The 19,197-nt window shown below is 34.8% G+C and overlaps 1 protein-coding gene across 1 annotated transcript in view; it reads right to left on the reverse strand.

Annotated features, from left to right (window-relative positions):
* LOC131044535 (protein HAPLESS 2) overlaps window positions 1-18,789 on the reverse strand; it is a 348,241-nt gene extending 329,452 nt beyond the window's left edge. The window contains exons 1-2 of the mRNA XM_057977882.2: window positions 18,289-18,789; window positions 12,231-12,374 (exon numbers count right to left, since the gene is read on the reverse strand). Of these exons, the coding sequence (XP_057833865.2) occupies window positions 12,231-12,374; window positions 18,289-18,474 (330 nt within the window). The 5' untranslated portion in view covers window positions 18,475-18,789. The remainder of the gene's footprint in view (window positions 1-12,230; window positions 12,375-18,288) is intronic.
* Window positions 18,790-19,197: the final 408 nt, after the last annotated feature.

Here is a 19,197-nt window from a genome sequence, read left to right on the forward strand (position 1 = left end):
TGGCAGGAGGATTGCAGTTGAGACAGATGTGGATTTGCAAGAATTAGAAGAAAGAGTCAAGGTCATCTTTTGCAAAGATGAGAATGTTATTACAGATGAGCAACGGGATCAGATGTTTGCTACCATGCTCTTGATTGAGAAAATCAAAAAACTTGAACCTAGATGGGACACTGCTCTTCTCAAGGCTTTCGATCAGGTCATCCACTTGAAGGAACGAATGAGGAATCTTCCCGAGATTCCAATTGCTGAGATCGAAGGAATCGTGTCTAGATTCATTGCATATGCTAAAAAAGAGCATTGGAAAGGGAATAAGATTCTAGAAGAAAGGTTGTTATAGATGATGTGGCACCTTAATTATCATTGGTCTATGTCTCCTAGGTTTTTGTGCCAAATTTAATATTTGGCTATGCATTTAATATTGTTCAATAAAAAGGGGACTATTTGTAATAAACCCTAATTAGGGTTTAGGTGTCATAATCTTGGCCATTGATCTTCTTTTGATCTGGACCGTTCATTGTAATTGAGGATGCTATTTATACCCTCATTCATTTTCATTTTGATACAGAGATATAGAATTAAGAGAGAGCAATAAGAAATAGTTAGAGTTTAGAGTTTTTAAGAAGCAAGTTATTTTGTAGCAAGATTGAGCTTTGAAGAAGGAATTCCAAACAATTGTTGTTCATGATGGCTTTGAGATCAATAAAATATTGAAGTTATGGTGTTTTATTGCAATTCTTGTGGTTATCTTCATGGTTGTTTACTTTCTTGAATCATTCTCAGTCAAAGTAGTATTTAAGTTTGAAGGACTAAGTGTTGGGGCTTGATCTTTGGTGAGATTCACATTCCAAACCACTAGCTTCTTACTGATTGTAGGAACGCCTTGTGTGGTCAACTGGATAGACTTGAATTACTTAAACCTTCAATTGTCATTGAGCTTTGGATATGTGCCTTTGTGGTAGTATTCATGATCCTTGATGAATTGAAAGATCATTTATTACCTTAGAAGATCGCATCAATTTCAGTTGAGTTGTTATTTCATGGCAATATTGAAGTTGGTAGAATCTTACCAAGTCCTGCCCGCATTGAGTCATTCTTAGGATTAGATTAGAGTTTATCTCTTGCAAACCCTACCCTTTTGATCTTTTTTGGAATTCATTAGTATTAGGAAATCTTGTTCCTGCAATTCGGATACGTAAGTCCCCTTGATGAAACAGCAATCACAACGACCACCGGTGCTTATCCACACGTAGAGACCCTACATAAAAGAACATTGGAGTCACCCTGATTGATCCTTTTTTGCGACATCTTCAGCAATCAGAGACTTTATTCAAGAGAGGATAAGGTACCCTTGGGTATTTTATTCTGTGTATGATTGTGTACAAAATACACGTCAACAATATGAATGGGATGGATGGATATGAGGATGCTAAAAATTATGTTGCAACAATAAGGAAAAGAGAAATATCAGATTTTGATGATGTTAGAACCAAATCTGACTTGTATTCGAATGATATGATAAGTGACAATGAAGAAAGAAATGCAACAAAAAGTAATGAGGAAAATCAGATTTTAATGTATGCTTTGATTAGGTTGAGAATGATATTGCAGAAAGTAATGAGAAGGTAAAACCTTTCTTATATGATTTAGTAAATTCAGATGAGAAGGTTCAGTTAGAATTTGCTAGTGATGTATGGTATGCAGAGGATTTGTATGGTGCTGCAGAGTTTAGTGCACATGCAATTTGGTGGTGGTGGCTAGACTATGGTGGGTTGAATCCCACAAGATCAGTGGAGAGCGTGATATAAACTTGTGGTCGGTTTATGGTGGAATTGATTCCACATTCAGGAGGTTGAGTGTAGAGCAGAGTTGTCAAGGGAAGATGCTTGTTCCAACTACGTGTTGGAAGAGGAGAAAGAAGAAGCATTTAGAGGTACCAAATTTCAAAGATGGAATTTCCTGAAGATTGCTTGCAATCTAAAAGGGTGGATGTACCACTCAACTCCATTTTGTGAATCCATATTCACAAAAAATTTCTTACCATAGGTGTCTAATGCAGGAGCATCCATGGTGTAAGGGCAATCCTTCATCACCAAAAATATTTTGATTTAATTTTTATGAAAAGGTTTTGTCAAATGATGTTTTAGGATGAATAAATTTGTAATAAAAAACCAATGTTTTGTAAATATTGCTACCATAGTTTAATAGGCAAGTTTGGGTAGGAGATTCAAATCTGAATTTGGCATATTCAACCTCAAATTTGGAATAATTCCATTTTGGTTTTTCAAAATAGGATTTACAACTTTCCTCGACTCAGATACTTTCCTTAATGCTAAATATTCAAAAATTGGTGCCCAAGAATGATTGATTGAACACTTTCTATTTTGGGGTATTGTTGAGTGGAGTTGATGACATAGTGGACTAATATTCTTGCAAGATTGGATGTGGAGTTGACAAGGCTTCTAATGACATTAAATGCAATTTTTAAAGAGAGAAAGTGCTTCCCTCTTGGTTTTGGCATAAACTTTTGGGAGCTTGCCAAACCATGGTTCAAGGTAACTAATGTGGAGTTTGGCAACAACTTTCATTCTTTCATTTCTAGATTTAGCTTTTGGCAGGGGTTTGAAGGGGAGGAAGAAGAGAGATGAAGAGTAATCAGATTTGAAGGCTATTTGCTGTTGTAGTATTATTCTTGCAAGTTATGAGACATTGTAATCAGATTTGCTTATGTTGAATTTAAAGCCAATAGGCTCAGATTTGTAGTAGAAATCATATTTTTCTTTCAATTAAAAAATCTTTGTTATGTTTGCATATTCTAGATCTGATTTTATTTGTGAGTTTTCTAATTTATGTTAGTTCAGATTTGAAGGGAGAGCATCCCTTTCCATTATTTAAGCAGGGGTGTTGGAAATAAGCCACACTAAAATATACCCCTTAATTTTTTTTGGATTTTTCCCAATTACAAACACCCGTTAGGTTTAGATAATGATAATCAAACACTACTGAAAGTAACCCTTCCACTTTCTAATCACCAAGAGCCCAATGTGGGAAGGTGAGAGCATACAGTGATAAGGGGATCGTTAGCTCAATGATCTGCTGGAAATTACAATGCAAGTACAATACTGGGCAGCAAGCCAGCCCCTTCCGCTTATCCAGCGGGTGAAAGAACTTCTACAACAGTTTGGCGGTGCAACCAACCAATTACAAGACTACAAAGAACTCTAAATAACAACAATCACTCTACCACTTATCCAGTGGGAGGACTGAAAATGGAATTGCAATCTACTCAACCACTTATTCAACGGGAGGACAGTGTTACAATAATAAAAGAAAGGCAGCAAGTCAGCCTCTTCCACTTATTCAGAGGGTCCTAAGCATCAATCCAAAATAGATAGTTGTTAGTACTACTAATCAGCTTTGCAATGCACAATATGGATTTTTCAGATTAAGAGATATCACTAGCCAAAGATAGGCGGCCAAGCCAGCCTTTGTTGATTTTAGACTTTCAGATTAATATAATACTCAGAAAAATAGAAATCTATCTTAATTTTCAGATTAATGTTGATTGTTGTAAGTGTTTGGATTTTCCAGAATTAAGCATAAGTAGAGAAAATGAAAAGAATGAACTCACAACACACAAGTACCCTGGGAAAACCTCCTAGGAGGAAAAACCCAGCAAGAAAGATCCTCGGATCTGATTATGTATTGAGCATAATGTTCTGATTACAACACTTATCTCTAATTGCTGTCCAAACAGCAAGTTGCCAAGGTGATGAAGAATGATGCCCTAACTGTTAGATGACCAAGAACCTAATCAGCAGAAGATGACTTCAACAGGCTGAAGCAGCATTATAACCAACTATCCTTGGAGTTCGTCAAAGAGCAGATTTGCCAGGTGTAGAAGGGCAAATTGCATTTAGGAGCAAAGCAGATCGCATTTGCTGATGATGTATGTAATAATAAATTGAATTACTTCATCTTGAAGTACACATATATATACCTTTCTCTCAAGGTCGGCTTGCAATAAATATATAGTTTATTAATTACCTTTTCCTTAACACGTTTCATCTAGGTGAGAGGCATATTATGAGGCGTGAGTTATAGGGTCGGCCCTATAGGAGAGTGACGTGTGAGAAGGGCTCAGCCCTAAAGCGTACACGTTACCCTTTCAAGGTAAAAGGGCCCAACCCTTAAGGGCGGATTCCAATGTTGCCTTAGGCAATTGGAATCCGCTTTTCACCTTAATTAAAACTAACAAATTCAACTTTTATTTTCTACCTAGTTACAAAAACCAACAGCCTCTTCCACTTATGTAGTGGGACTAAGAGTAAACAAGAAACTTGTTGTTGGTACTACTAACCAGCATTACAAAAATGGATAAGAATGGTAAATCAAGTGCCGATAACAAGTCCAACAGTTGCAAATAATAAGATATTCACTCCCAAACCAACATAGACCAACCACACCAAGAATGCACTCCACACTAACAACTTCAAACTCTGAAAATACAAACCACACGCTGGGAAAAAACAAACCAGCAAGCCAAGAACTCACTAAAATGCTCACAACTTTGCCCACACTCAATGGAATGACCCCCAAACAGTTGCAAATGAAAGATATCAGACAAGTGATAAAGCTAGACCCAACAAACTGCATCAAACACCCCCCAATGAATTCTTGCACGCATTCCCAGACAGCCTAGCATGGTACAGCTAGGGCAGAAGTACGACTTGCAATATAAAAAGAAATACACAAAATTAAGGTCTACCAACTTACAAGAATAATCGCCTAGGGCATAGGAAGAGGATGAGCCACTACCCAAAATGAGCTGACACCCAAACATAGAGTTATGAACGAAAACATGCTACAGCCACACCAAACCAGCAACCTGACACACTCTCAGCACTCCAAAATCAGAAAACCACAAAAATCCTCATCTTCGTTGAGCTCAATCTGCTCCTCTGGATGAGAAACAGTCACAAGTTCAGCTAGGTGCTATATCTCAAGCATGAAACTAAAGGCACTAGGAGGTATGCATCCCTCGAAGCAAGAGTCTGACAGTATTTCGACAGCACTTCTTTATCATAGCAAATGGATACCAAAACAAGAGCCCAGCACTATTATTTATAGCTTTTTCTGTCTCCAAATTCAAATTCACATTCCCTCCAAATGGATGCCAAACCCAAATGCACATTCACTTCATATTATTTTGAAATTTACATTTCATTTCTCCTTTACCCCAAATCGACCTTCACTAAGAGGCAAATATAGTTTATAAAAATATCAATAAAGCATAATGTGGCGTCCAAAGATGATAAAGTGCATTATATTATAAAATCAACTTATTCCTCCTTAGGCATCTAATATGAATAAGTGAAATATATTGAAAAATTAACTTATTTCTCCCTTGGGCGTCCATTATGCTTTAGCTAATATTTCACTTAATAAAACATTTTTCCTCAACAAGGAATCACCCAACATAAGCACTTATTTACACATTTTCAAAGATTAAAATCTTTAATAAAATATTTTTAAGATGGAAGCCCCAAAAAAGAAGAAATAACTTGAGTCATTTAATTAATAAATGACTAGGTCCATTTGATCATATAATCGAGCTGAAGAAGCTGAATCCAATTTGTCTACCAAAAATAGAATTGAATCTCTGGATCATCATGTCAAGTTGGACTGCCATAAATAGCATGTGTTGCACTGGCTCAACCCAAAACTCTAAAAATAGTGTCTCCAAACTCCGTTAGGGCACAAACCGGGAAGCAACTGTCACTTACTAAAAATAGCATACTACTAAAAATAACAAGTGTGTCCAAATGCAATTTAACCACATATTGAGCAGCCGTCACAACTTACTAAAAATAGTAAGTCCGGAAAAGTCTTCAGATTCGTTTGCATGTCACACCATCAAGAGGCCCTCTGAAAACCCAGAAAAAAACCCAAAAAGGTAAGTTGTCCTTGCCCCCACTTACTAAAAATAGTAAGTTTACCAAACTCCAGTGATTGCTATGCATGTGCCATCATTGTGAAGCTTTCTGAAAACCCAGAAGGAATCTAGAATCAAAACCGTAAAACTCCAACATGCAAGCCACCAGAATTGCCAAAACATCCTCCTAGAAAATAGGAAACCCTAATTTTGCCTCTAACTGACCAACGGGTCTCGAGATTGGCCAACAGACCTCAAAACAAACTAGAGCAGAAAAGGGGACATTACACACACCCAGACCAACAATGGGCTGGCCAAAGAGGGGTTGATAGCTCAATTGGTAGAGCACTCCAATAGCAAATGGGAGGTCCTAGGTTCGAGTCCTAGCTGGTCCATATGAGCGATAGCTCAACAAGCATGCTAAGGCTTGCCAACTTGGTAAGGACTTTGGTAATATCTCTTTTGTCCATGTGCTAAAACAAGGGAATAAGGTTTAGAAAATCACTGGATTATTTATGAGCCTATGACCAACTTGCTGATAGATCAACCAAATAGTTGGGACAACTAGAAAGTATTATTGAGGATAAAATCATGTGTGCCATGAGGTAAGAAAAGTATCATGGACTAGATTTTTATATTTATTTTGTGAAAATAATTAACAAAGTGGATGGATATTTACTTCTACTTCAATGTGCTATATTATGATAGCTTCTCTTTAATAATAAAATGATAAATGTTGTCCCTATACTCATTTATATGAGTAGGGTAGCTAGAAACATCTACGAAATTTTGTTACATTTAGATTGCTTTCTCATCATGGATAGCAATTTTGATTGTGTCTGTTGGTGCAAGTGTTGAGCTTGGTGTGATTTTCTTTCCTTGGAGTTGGATTTTCGTTGGTCATGAATGGCGTGACGGCAAAAGAAGGGTCCTCATAATCTCTATAATCATGGCCCTATGTCAAACCATTGTCTCAAAGCTACCTTTGATTGCTCTATGCGAGAGTTCATGATATGATAAAGCAATGTTGGGTATGGAGGAGGTACAAGATTCTAGTAAAAGGAATAAGGGAACACTTCAAGCAGATTTCTCAACTCAATTGAACTCAAAGGTTTTAGATAGAACCCTAAGAGAATGGATTGATAAATTATCAATGTCAAAAGAAACATTGATGATTATCATGGCATCCCTTCCCTCTCCTTACCCAATCTCTATGTGAAGGACAAAATTTGGAATGGTTTGCACAAGGCATTGGTTTATGTTCATGATGCAGAAGCATCCATTGTGTAAGGGCAATCCTACATCACCAAAAATATTTTAATTTAATTTTTCTAGGGTTTTTATTGAATATTGTTGTAGGATCAATAATTTTGTAATAAAAGGCCAGTATTCAGTAAATATTATTGGCCATAGTTTAATAGGCAAGTTTAGGTAGGAGATTCAAATTTGAATGTGGCATATTCTTCCTCGTACTTGGCATATTCTTGTATGGGCATGGGAAATGGGAGTTACAACTTACCTTGACCCAAATTTACTTTCCTAAATGTTAAATATTCAAAATTGGGCACCCAGGAATGAGTTATGAAGCAGTTTCTAATTCAAGGTCTTGTTGAGTGGAGTTGAAGGCATAGTGGACTGATATTATTGGCAGATTTGGAGGTGGAGTCGACAAGGCATCTAATGACATTAAATGCAATTTCTAAATTGATGTAATGTCCCTTGTTTGGGCTCCTAAGATTTTTGGCCTAAATTCCCAAATTGCAGTGAGACTTCTTTCAATTTTAAGGATCAGTGGTGATAATTTTAAAGGGCGTAAATTACCCAGCCATAATTCTGACATAAAATGGATATTATTTTTGATCCGCAGTAACGTCTATGTGGAATAATCTATCTTCACCACGATGTAGTCGATATCAGTTTGCAACATAGGCAGATATCGAACTTATAGATATGCAGATGTCCTACTGAGATAAAGTGTGGATGTAAATAAGTAATGGTTATGATATTGACTTGGTGAATTATTCCTGTAACTTTAACTTCAAATAGTGATAGCTATCAATGGATAGCAATTATTATCACTGTATGCTATTATTTAAATATGAACTTTATAATCATCTTAAGATAAGAGGGGTGATTGCTGTTCTGATCTGGATCGCTCTTCTTTTCAACGGATCACTTGATAGGTTTTCTGATTTGAATTGCTCGATTCTTTGCTAACCCAGACTTCAATCCTTTTCCTTTTGAGTGGATTCTTGTCTTAATGGTGTCGTCCTCCCTTGAGATGATTGTATGATCCTTATTAAATATCTTTTAATTCTGATTGGCCGTATCTCTTGATCTGGAATAGTCATATCCTTTCCTTAATCGTGGCTCTTCATGAATATTAATCGCATCCTTTGTGTGAGTTTAAGTTATTAATCAATAATGATTTGTTGAGGTGTTAAGCTATTGATTATAGATTCCTTAATACTAAATTGGGTCGTCAGCCAGCGATAAATAGACTGGGTAACATGCATGCTGATTTGGCTTAACTAATTCCTCCAGGTTGATATTCTCTTTATTCTCTTATCCAGCAATAAGGAAGAGTGGATATTAGTGTTGATCGGTTTGGTTGTTGCCTCCATCGATATTGGGAAAGCTTCTTGACTCTATATATATTGTTTGTTTTAACGTATGTATTAGCTATGGTTTCTTTTATACAAGTATACAAAGGCAGACGAATCTGACATGTATCAGATTTGGTCTACCATTATGTTTTTATTTAATAGTAGTTGATATTGACTGCAAGTTAATATTTTATTTAATAACTGGTTATTAGAGAGATAAATGGTATTTAATAATTTATTTTTAAAGAGATAAATGGTATTTAATAGTTTATTATTATAGAGATAAATGGTTATTCATATATATATATATATATATATATATATATATATATATATATATATATATATATATATATATATATATATATATATATATATATATATATATATATATATATATATATATATATATATTTTATTGTATTATTATTTATTATGTTATCATGTTTTGATCGTTTAAATGGGGACATCACAATTGAAAATATGCTTCCCTCTTGGTTTTGGTGTAGCCTTTTGGGAGGTTACCAAAAAAACACAGCTCAAGGTAACTCAAGTGGAGTTTAACTACAACTTCTGTTCTTTCATTTCCAGACTGAGAGTTTGCAAGGGTTTGAAGGGAAAGAAGAAGGGAAATGAAGAGAAATCAGATTTGAAGGCTATATGCTGTGGTAGTTTCTTCTTGCAGGTTATGAGACATTGTAATCAGATTTTCTTGTGTTGAAACTTGAAAGTGAAACCAATAGGCTCGGATCTATAATAGAAGTCAGATTTTGCTTTCAATCAAGAAATCTTTGTTATGTTTGCATATTCTAGATCTGATGTCATTTGTGAGTTTTCTGATTTATGCTTGTTCATATTTAAAGAGAGAATATTCCTTTGCATCAGTTCATTAACAAGTTCAAGATCTATAGGTGTATTGTTACACCATGTAACTATGAAAATAGGTCATCACCTACAAGTGACCCAATCCTATGGGATTGTCATCACTATTGACTTCATCCCTAGGGCAGATCACCCACAATAAGAGGCTGAAAATGATATAGAATGCTGATTGTTGCCCTCCAATATAATTTTCCCTTCATAATAATGCAAATTGCCCCCCAAAATGGCCAATAATGTTGTAAATGTTGATCACTCTAAATAAAATATTGATCCGCCTCTCTAGGAAAGGTATGACAGCCTAAAATCAAGAAAATAATGTCTTCAAACAGAAACAAATCCTGAAAATCTATAAATAAACAGATATGATGGCCTTTCCAAGCGTGGGGCAAATGGTGAGTGATCTCGATCTATGATTTACTTGCTGATATCCTTCACCAAACCTCCAAAATGGAATTCAAGAATGTTTTCATCCTCATTTCTAAAAATAGACAAGGGTTTTCATCCTTGGATGAGTAGAATGAATGGAATGAAGAATCCGGAAATCAAATGCTAGATACCAAAGAAGCTAGGTGCCCTCTTTTTAAACCTTTCCAAATCAAGGCCAGGATTAATGATTTCCCCCCAAAGTACTTAAAAATACTTTTTTATAATTAAGTGATTAAAAACACTATTAATTAAATAAAATATTACTATTATAATAAGTTTCCCCTTAAATATAAAATTACCAGGAGCAACTTATTATATTATTAAAAATGATTGCCAACATTGGCATGATGTGATGGTTAAGTTGTGGTATTGTTGTTCTTGCCATCAAGGTTCAAACCCCATTGGGGTGCTATTTTTTAATGTTTAAGTGAGGATGAGATCCCCATATGTGATCTCACCAGTTCATAGCTCCAGATCAAAGCATTTACCCCTCTTAAAAAAAATATTCAAACGATTTCCCTTCTTTTCTCTTTAGCCTAAGTGAAATGGAGGTAAGCTGGAGGTTTCTCCTTGGCACTATTTTTGAAAAAAAAGACATGATAATCCACCCATCATAGAATTGCTTTTCCTCAATTAGTTGTAGAATCAGATGATCAACAAGCTATGGATCATGATATAGGATTTCTAGACTTTGGATCCATGCCTATCAAGTGAAGCAACTTAGGCCAACAACTCCACTACCCACAACAATTGTATGCAACACTTGCAACCTCAAAGACAATTTGGCAAACACATGAGTATGATCCACAACACAAACCTCTAAAACTTCCATGATGAGATCCCAAAGAGTCTCGTTCAAAACCCAAATAGTCCTAGACAAAGAATGCAACTCACTCTCAAGATGATCCTCTTCTTGATAAAAAGTATTTATAAACTCCCACAAGAACAAAGGCAGCCATATGTACTCACAACTGTGTTTTTGTTGCGCCACTCAATTCCCCCAATCTAAAACACTTCATAGAGCTTCATAACCAAAACCTTGAGTTCCAATGAACCCTTCAATAATGTTGTAAGTTGCACCTTCCAAAATATGACAGAAATAAGACTATGTATAAGATACAAACAAGTTACAACAGCCATATTAATATAGATATTAATGATATCCGCAATAACACCTTATCATATTCCCACCATAACACAGACCAAAACATCTAACAGCACCTTACTTGCTGTAAATTGTCTTACAATAAGTAAGACTTCACAATTTCCAGCAATAATTTGAACATCAACAGCAGCATGGTTAACCATAGCAAGCCAAGGATAATAAGAACAAGCAATGGTTAGAAAGAAATCGAACCTCCTCCCCCCACTTAGCAACAGCAATCTCCTATACCACGGAATCATGGACTAGTTAAGAATAATTAATCATGATTGAAGAAGAGGTAGTTATGAGAGGACATGCGATTGGCAAGGAGACACCTCTAATCCCTGTCACCACTTTGGAAGAAGACATAATCATCCAAATCCGATGAGAGGGTATAAGAGAACAACACCCAGGCATTCAAGGAGGATAGAAGAAGTACAATCATAAGCATTCGATCCAAAATAGTCTTCAGATTCAGATATAAATATATTAACCATCAGCCTAGATATATATCTAAATAGTGTGGTATGAAATATAATGCATTATGTCTTGGCTGAGTCATTATTGAAGAATATTATGTTGCTACAATTATATTTGTTCCTATATTGTTGTCCTTGTTATAATTCTATCTATAGGATAGATATAATGATTCCTCTAAAGCTTCATCCAATCTGTTATCCTGTTATGGAGGGGATATGTGGGCATATAAGGAAAGAAAGTAGTCGGGTGCTCCATTCTTGTTAAATTAGGAGGCCGAATGACGGATATACTTCCATGCACCCTAGGAGGCCGAATGACAAATGTACTTCTGTGCCCCTGAACTTGATGGATAGGCTCAAGGCACCTTGTATGATCTTTTGTGGGCTTCATAGCATGGATGAGTCATTGGAATAAAGCCTCAAAGGAAACCCACATGTACTTATAATTATTAGGATGATGAATAGAGTTCTATTTGTAACTTGTTGGATTATATGTTTCTTTTGATAACTAATCTGATTGCAAATTCTAAATCAAGACATTAAAGTCAGCAAATCACATTTCCAAATATAATCCATACCTCATTTAGATATTCTAGGGCAAATTGAGTTAAACCTAATAAGGGACATTACAAATAAATAATTCTAAAACTATGCATGAAATTGACATTAAAAGATTATAAAGATCCTATTTAATCAAAAGGGGAAGTATGAAAATTCTATGCAAGCAAGTCCAAGTTATTGTCAAAGATGCACTCACATACCATTACATATGATAGTGTAAAGATGACATTTATCGAGCTTTTTTCAATAGCTATTTTGTATGGATCTTTGAAAATTTGCATCCTTCCACTTGAGACATTCCGGGCCTTGTCTATAGGTACTTCAATTGTATTGGAACTGCCTTTCTACAAAAGCATCATACTTTGGAAGATTACAAACACAATCTTTGAAATTCAATTAATCATAATAAAAATAGCATGAAAATTAGATCTTATAACAATTGTTTGCTGTAATCTCAAATAGATTTTACTCTTCAAAGTTTAAATGAAAATGTAAAATAAATTTACTTGTGAACTATGTTATTTTACAATTGGCTGAAAGCATGCTTAAAAGCATTGAAAACAACCTAGAAAGAAAATGTTTAAACAATACTTGGCTCTGGACTAAGTCATTTTATTGGGTAGCAGTCCATAGAAAAGTTAACTAGTTTAGACTGCTTAGAATTAGTTATAGAAACAGAAAGATGTATAAATGTGTCGAAAAATAATCTAGTTTAGATTGTCAAGGACTAATAAAAATAGAAACGTGTATACAATAGAGCTGGATATGTATTAATAGACGATAATTCAAATACTATTATGCCTATAATAGTGGGCCATGTTGGACTCACTTCTTCAGCCCTCAAGGCTTCCCATTGAGATGTGTCATAATTAATTGAAAACTTATTTGTTGGTAGTCTGCAATTTTGGTAGCATGTTTTCAAATCCCCTTCTTAACCCATTTGTCATAAATTTTGCCATACCCATCACCAAATTATATATAGGATAGATCAGTCATTCAATATATGTGATCCTAGATTGTGACTTAATTTTCAAACAAAAGATAAGAAGGCTTCCATAGATTATGATTTTATCACAAAGACAGAATCTAGTAGAACTAAAAGAAATATTACAATGATCATTAGCTAAGGTAGATTCTAAATATCTTTTTCAATAGTTAAGAATTTAAAAAATCTTTTCCTTATGTTAATATTATAAAAAAAGTAATTACTAAATCTTTTCCCTATGTTGATATTATAAAGAAACTTAATTTTTGTCATCTTGAGAAAGGTACATGGACAAACCTTTTCAAAAAATTTGAAAGTAGATTCAAAGTCTTTTCTCTTCCTATCATTTAGAAAAAAATTTAAATGATACAACCATATGGCTTAGTCACATTACCAGAATTTGGAATTCTAACTTATTTTTTGGCTCTAGATGGCTAGAAATTGTACTACTTTCAATGCAGAAATTTTATATTATTCTTCTCTCAATCAAAAAATCATGCGGCTTACCTGTACTTATTTTCAAATCTAGGCACAAGTGGACAAGGGTGGGTGAAGGTGGAACTAGAATTCCAGCAACATGACCTCCTGGACCATAGTTTTAAGACTTGTCAAGAATCAACATGACTCGCAACATAATGTCCCCTCTTTAATTCCTTTAGTTTTAAGGCTAGCACACAAAATATAAACTTGCACAATTCATCATTAATAATTAACGTTCTGATTTTTTAATGATTATTCCTGATTTTAACTTGCTGATTGAATAACTACTATCAAAATTAAATTTATTAAATTGCTTTAAGACTCGGAAATCTGCCCAAACTTATAAGAAATATATTTTTTGTAGTACTATTTATTTCCTTTAGGTTTGCAGCATTAATATAATGGTTACCTTTGGTAAATGACTTCTAATTAACTTGAGTTAGGAGGTTTCACTATGTTCCACCAAGTTTTCGGAACATGGGGATGTGAAGACGTGTTTCAGGGACGGGATCTTTTGAGGCCATTTTTGGGGACATTAGGGAACAGCTAGATAAAAATATATATAAATTATAAAATCATTTAACATATTTGACATATACATTATTGAATCTTTAAAACACAACAACCTTCATGTTATCAAACATAGGATGCATTGTAGTGATTAGTTAGTCTATAAACATTCATTGAAGTCCCAAAATATTGCTCAAAGCATGTATTGTTTAGGGTGTCAAACCTAAGGAAACATCCCCAAGCCATCCCCATCCCCAAGACATCCCCAACACGGGGACACAGGTAGAAAACTCAAAGGACACAATTCTCTATGTGTTAAAATACCACCTTGCTCAAATACTACCTAAACCCAAAGTTCTAATTTTTCGATACATATAAGGCTAATGAGGAGGTAATGGCAGGCATTGTATCATGCATAAATGGGATGGTACAAGAGGATGACATTAGAGACACAATTCTCTATGAATTGGAGAACTACAAGGATGCAAAGGGGAGGCTTTTTTCTTCAACTCAAGCCATTTGAAGTGGAAACCAACAACCAAGTTAAAAAATAATTCTTTAATTTTTAGTTTAATATTGGAAATTAGAAACTAGAAAGTTTTATTAAGTTTCAATTTTTTACTTAATTCTTATATTTTTCTAAATGTTTCATTTGCAGATGTGTGGTAGGAGAATTATGACATTGACACACCAAATCTTTAGAGGATAACTATCTATGTTTTGTCCTAGACCTCTAGTGCTTCTGAATGTAAATGCAATTGAAACCTATTAAAAGCATTCACATGGAGAAAAGAAAAAAGTTAACTCAAAATTACCTAAATGACCTTGTTTTCATCTCATACAACTTTCACCTTCAACCCAAAAAGGCGGGGGGTCCTTATAATGCCATTGACTTGGATAGCATTGATACTTTTGTTGAATGGATTGTCGAAGAACGTAATGATATCATGATCAGCAATAAAGATATTGCTAAATTGGAGAGGGCAACAATAGTAGAGGTGGATGCATTGGAAGAAAATGAAGACATTTTTGAGGAAACAACCAATCATCATGTTGATATCTGGTTTCAGTTACAACACCTCTATGACTTTTGAGCCAAGGGTTCAACAATGTTCCGGTTCAAGCATCCAGTTCTGGTTTGCACTAAAATATGATCCAGTTCCGGCATCCAATAGTTGTATATATGATGCAGGAGAATCTAAGCGTGTATGGCAATCTTGCATCACCAAAATATTAATGTTTATATTTGTTTTATTTCAATAAGTTGTTTTGCAGGGCCAATTAATAAATTTTACTGTTCCATAATTAGTTTTAATGTTATTGTCAATAATCAGGAGCTCAGTTACAGTTACCACATGGGAAATATCATTCAAATTCATTATTTTATTTCCAAAAATATGGTACAGGGTGTTAGAAATTGGTGGAGTATAAATGTTGAATTTGAAAATCATTTATGATTATGTCAATGGAAGTTATGTAAGAACACTTAATGAAGATGCTTTGCATGTTGTCTTTTCTTGTGCTGACAACTCAAGGTTAAGATTCCACTCATGCATGCATGCATGTGTGTGTGGATGAATATTTTAAATAGGATGTTGGAAATAGTGGAGCATTTGGAAATCAAATAGAGAATCTTGGGACCACCTAGGCACCAAACATGCATTATGGTTGTAAATGCAAATTAATATTTTATTTTATTTTATTTTAAAATTTGGCCATATGAGTTTTTAGTAGAATAGTCTAGAAGCATCAAATGGCACGTCCAATATGGATTGGCATCATTTTTTAATTGCTGGAATCAATTTTGAGATAAAAACTCATGAAAAACAGCTCATTCAAGACTTAGCAAGATGAAAGAAGATGAAGAGAAGCATATAATGAAAGCATGCAGCCATGGAGGAATATTGAATAGAAATTTACAACAGATTTGAAGTGTGTTTGTAGGTGTGTGAAGGCTGAGAGTTGAAGAAAACCATATTTTACATCAAGTTGTTTAGTTGATTTGAAGTTTCATAGCTGTGAGTAGTAGTGATGTTGCATTGTTTTGCCTTGCAGTCTGAATCCAGACATGTATGTGTGTATATCTGATGTAAAACATCCCTTGGTGCTGAAGATGAGGTCTTAAGACCCTTGCTGTTTTATAATTTCAGATTTGAAAATGTTCATTTAATGAATATGAAGTTGCATTGTTTTCTTTCATCTAGTGTAGCTGCAAAGAGTGTAGATTGTGTGAGTGATATTTTGAAGGAAGTTGGATACCGTTATTTTCTGATTTGAATGGTGTTTTGCACCTCTTGTTGCTGTAGTATAAGTTGTTATCATATTTTGAAAAGCTAATTGGACATAATACCCTTCATGGAAGTCTCAATTTGTTGTTTCTATGTGTGGAATTTGTTGTTTGGATGGTTGGTTATAAAAGAGCCCCCATCCTTGATCTACATCAATATAGAGGCAAGACAATTGAGGGAACCCATTGAGATTTATCAAGGGATCGAGGCTCAAAAATTGAAGTTACACTAGGAGAGAGAAGAGGGGGATGTAGATTATATTTAGCTTTTTTTCCAAATGTAAACAATTATAGTATTTATACAATAACTATTTATAATTTCATTGTGTTGAGACATGGACCAGCTAGGACTCAAACCTAGGACCTTCCATACGCTGTTGGAGTGCTCTACCAATGAGCTACTGGCCCTTCTCGGACCAGTCCATCGTCGGTCCGGATGTGGCTTATTTCCAACACCAACACCCCCCCTTAAGCCACACCTCTCGTGTGCTTGGGGCTCCTAGCCTGGACCTGGCTCTGATACCATATAAATGTAAATAGACTGTGATGACTTTTAGAACAATCAGAATTCTGAGACAATGAATTTATACTGTTAGCATTTGATTTAAAGAAATATAAAACTGATTTTTATGTCTTATCAGTTTGCCTCTGCAGATACGAAGACCAAGCAATTATATCTTCTACCATTCACAGCATGTATCGTACTTATTGATTTTATTCAACAAAGGGTGGCGGATATATATCACTTGTCTTCATTGGATCGTGCCTCCACAGGGGGTCGCGATCCTATGTGGAACCACGTGGTTCCATAGAGGGTCGTGACCCCTGTGTGGAGCCACGATCCTTCTACACCGGCGGGATTACTTAAACCAAACATCACAATAGCAAACTAATATGTTAGTTCAATTAAATCGCAAGTATAATAAAATCGAATCTCTGGGCGCTAATAAACAAATTACGATTTTGTTTAGAATTACAACTGAGACTAATTTTAACACATTGTAATACAATGTATCATTTGACTTCGAAATTTTAAAGTTTCAAATTCTAAGCATTTTATTGTCATGTGACATACTTGAATTATGAAAATTTGACAATTAGAATAGACTTATGTGTTCTTCAAATACATTAACTTCTCTTTTTGTGTGTAATTATGTTTTCACTTTTTTTCCTTGCAGAGTCTCGAATTGAAATCGATATATTGGGCTGCCATATTTTCAAACTATGTCCCCAAGCATTAGGGGAGTGCTCTATGTGCCATAAGAAAAGTTCAACCTAATGGTAACATTCACAAAAGACTACTACTAGTTCCTTGACAACATAACCACTCACATGGTTGGAGTTGTTTCTTACCACACCCTTCTCAATCAACACAAGGGAAAGCTTTGAGGAACGTGCAAGGTGATGTTGACACGTATGGTGTATCTTCACCACCAGGTTGGTAAGTGTTGATGCCAATTGCAATTCAAAATCTTCAAGAGGGATGCGAGAACACTCATCCACCTTCTGAAAAGCCATCCCCTTGGGTGGTTCCTCATCACAATGCTCCTCCTAACACTATGGCCTATGCTTAGTGATTAAAGCTATTGTTTCAGCTTCTAAGTAGTTTTGACAAATGCAGAAGGATTCATTATGTGAACAAAGGTCAAAAAGTGGTCATTTTGTCCGATACCTATTCACAAATGCTTCAATACATGGCACAGTGGATCTAATACATATTCCTCTAATTAATGCTATTATGGTTACAAGATGCACGACTCCTCCAATTAAATATTCACATTTTAATTATTAGATATACAATGTGTATTGGCTATTTTTGAAGATAATAATTAGAAAGTTCCTTAGACAAGAACATAGTGATTATTGGTATATGGGTGGCTATTTTATCTTTTACCCTATTTGCAAGGAAAAACCTTCCAAAAAAAAAATTAATTACTATTATCTTCAAAGATGAGACAGAGAAATGGAGTGAAAACTGAAAGAACAGGAAAAGTACCGTTCCGCTTGGAACTACAATCTCCAGTACGAGCTTGGAAGTGCAATCCAAATCTTCAAGCCCGGTCTTCGAACAATCTTCAATTTGTGATTTAGAAAGAAGTTGTGCATCCTGGCTCTGGCATTCTGACACAAGTCCCAACAAAATGAATATTATTGCGAAAGCCCACCTACCTTTCATGCCCATCGCAATCGCCACTGCCGCCACCACCGCCGCCTTTTACTGCGGAATTTTCAATCCACCCTATTTTTAATCAAATTCACAATGATATTTGCAAATTCTACCAGCCTGATCTCGAATGTCGGTTGGGGTTATGTCCTTAATCTGGTAAAATGCAACAGTTTTTTTTTTCTCTAGGTTTTATTTTCGGTGTTTCAACGGTTACATTTCAATTTTATATATGTTGGACAGGGCATTTTAAGTAATCGGCGGTCCGGCAAGGGGGTGATGTTTTATAACTCTGAAACGGTCTTCGTGCATCTCTATTCTAGCTTATGAATGCAGGTTTAATTATGGAGGGAATTTTCCAAGAGTGATTGAGTCTTTTGAAGATTCATTTTATGAAAAAAGATTTTGTTTATTAGTTCTTACATGAGCATTAGAAATTTACATTGGATAATCATATTATATTATGATTTCTTTTAGTTTATTTTTTCTTTCTAATTTTTTATACAATTTTTTAAATACAATTTGGTTGTGCACATGTGTTTTATAGTGCAGCTCATAGATTGAAAACTAATCTTTAATATCATTGTTTAATTAATAATTGTGTAATTTATTTGTAGAGAAGATAAAAAAAAAATCTTAAAGCATTCTTCTTCTCATACTTGAAAGCAAATTTCAACAAAGCCTTATATTAATTAGCTTAAGAATTTGGTTGTCTTAAAACCATGAGATCTAATTTTATTT

The sequence above is a fragment of the Cryptomeria japonica genome, chromosome 9 (genome assembly GCF_030272615.1).
Source record: "Cryptomeria japonica chromosome 9, Sugi_1.0, whole genome shotgun sequence".
Taxonomy (NCBI): Eukaryota; Viridiplantae; Streptophyta; class Pinopsida; order Cupressales; family Cupressaceae; genus Cryptomeria; species Cryptomeria japonica.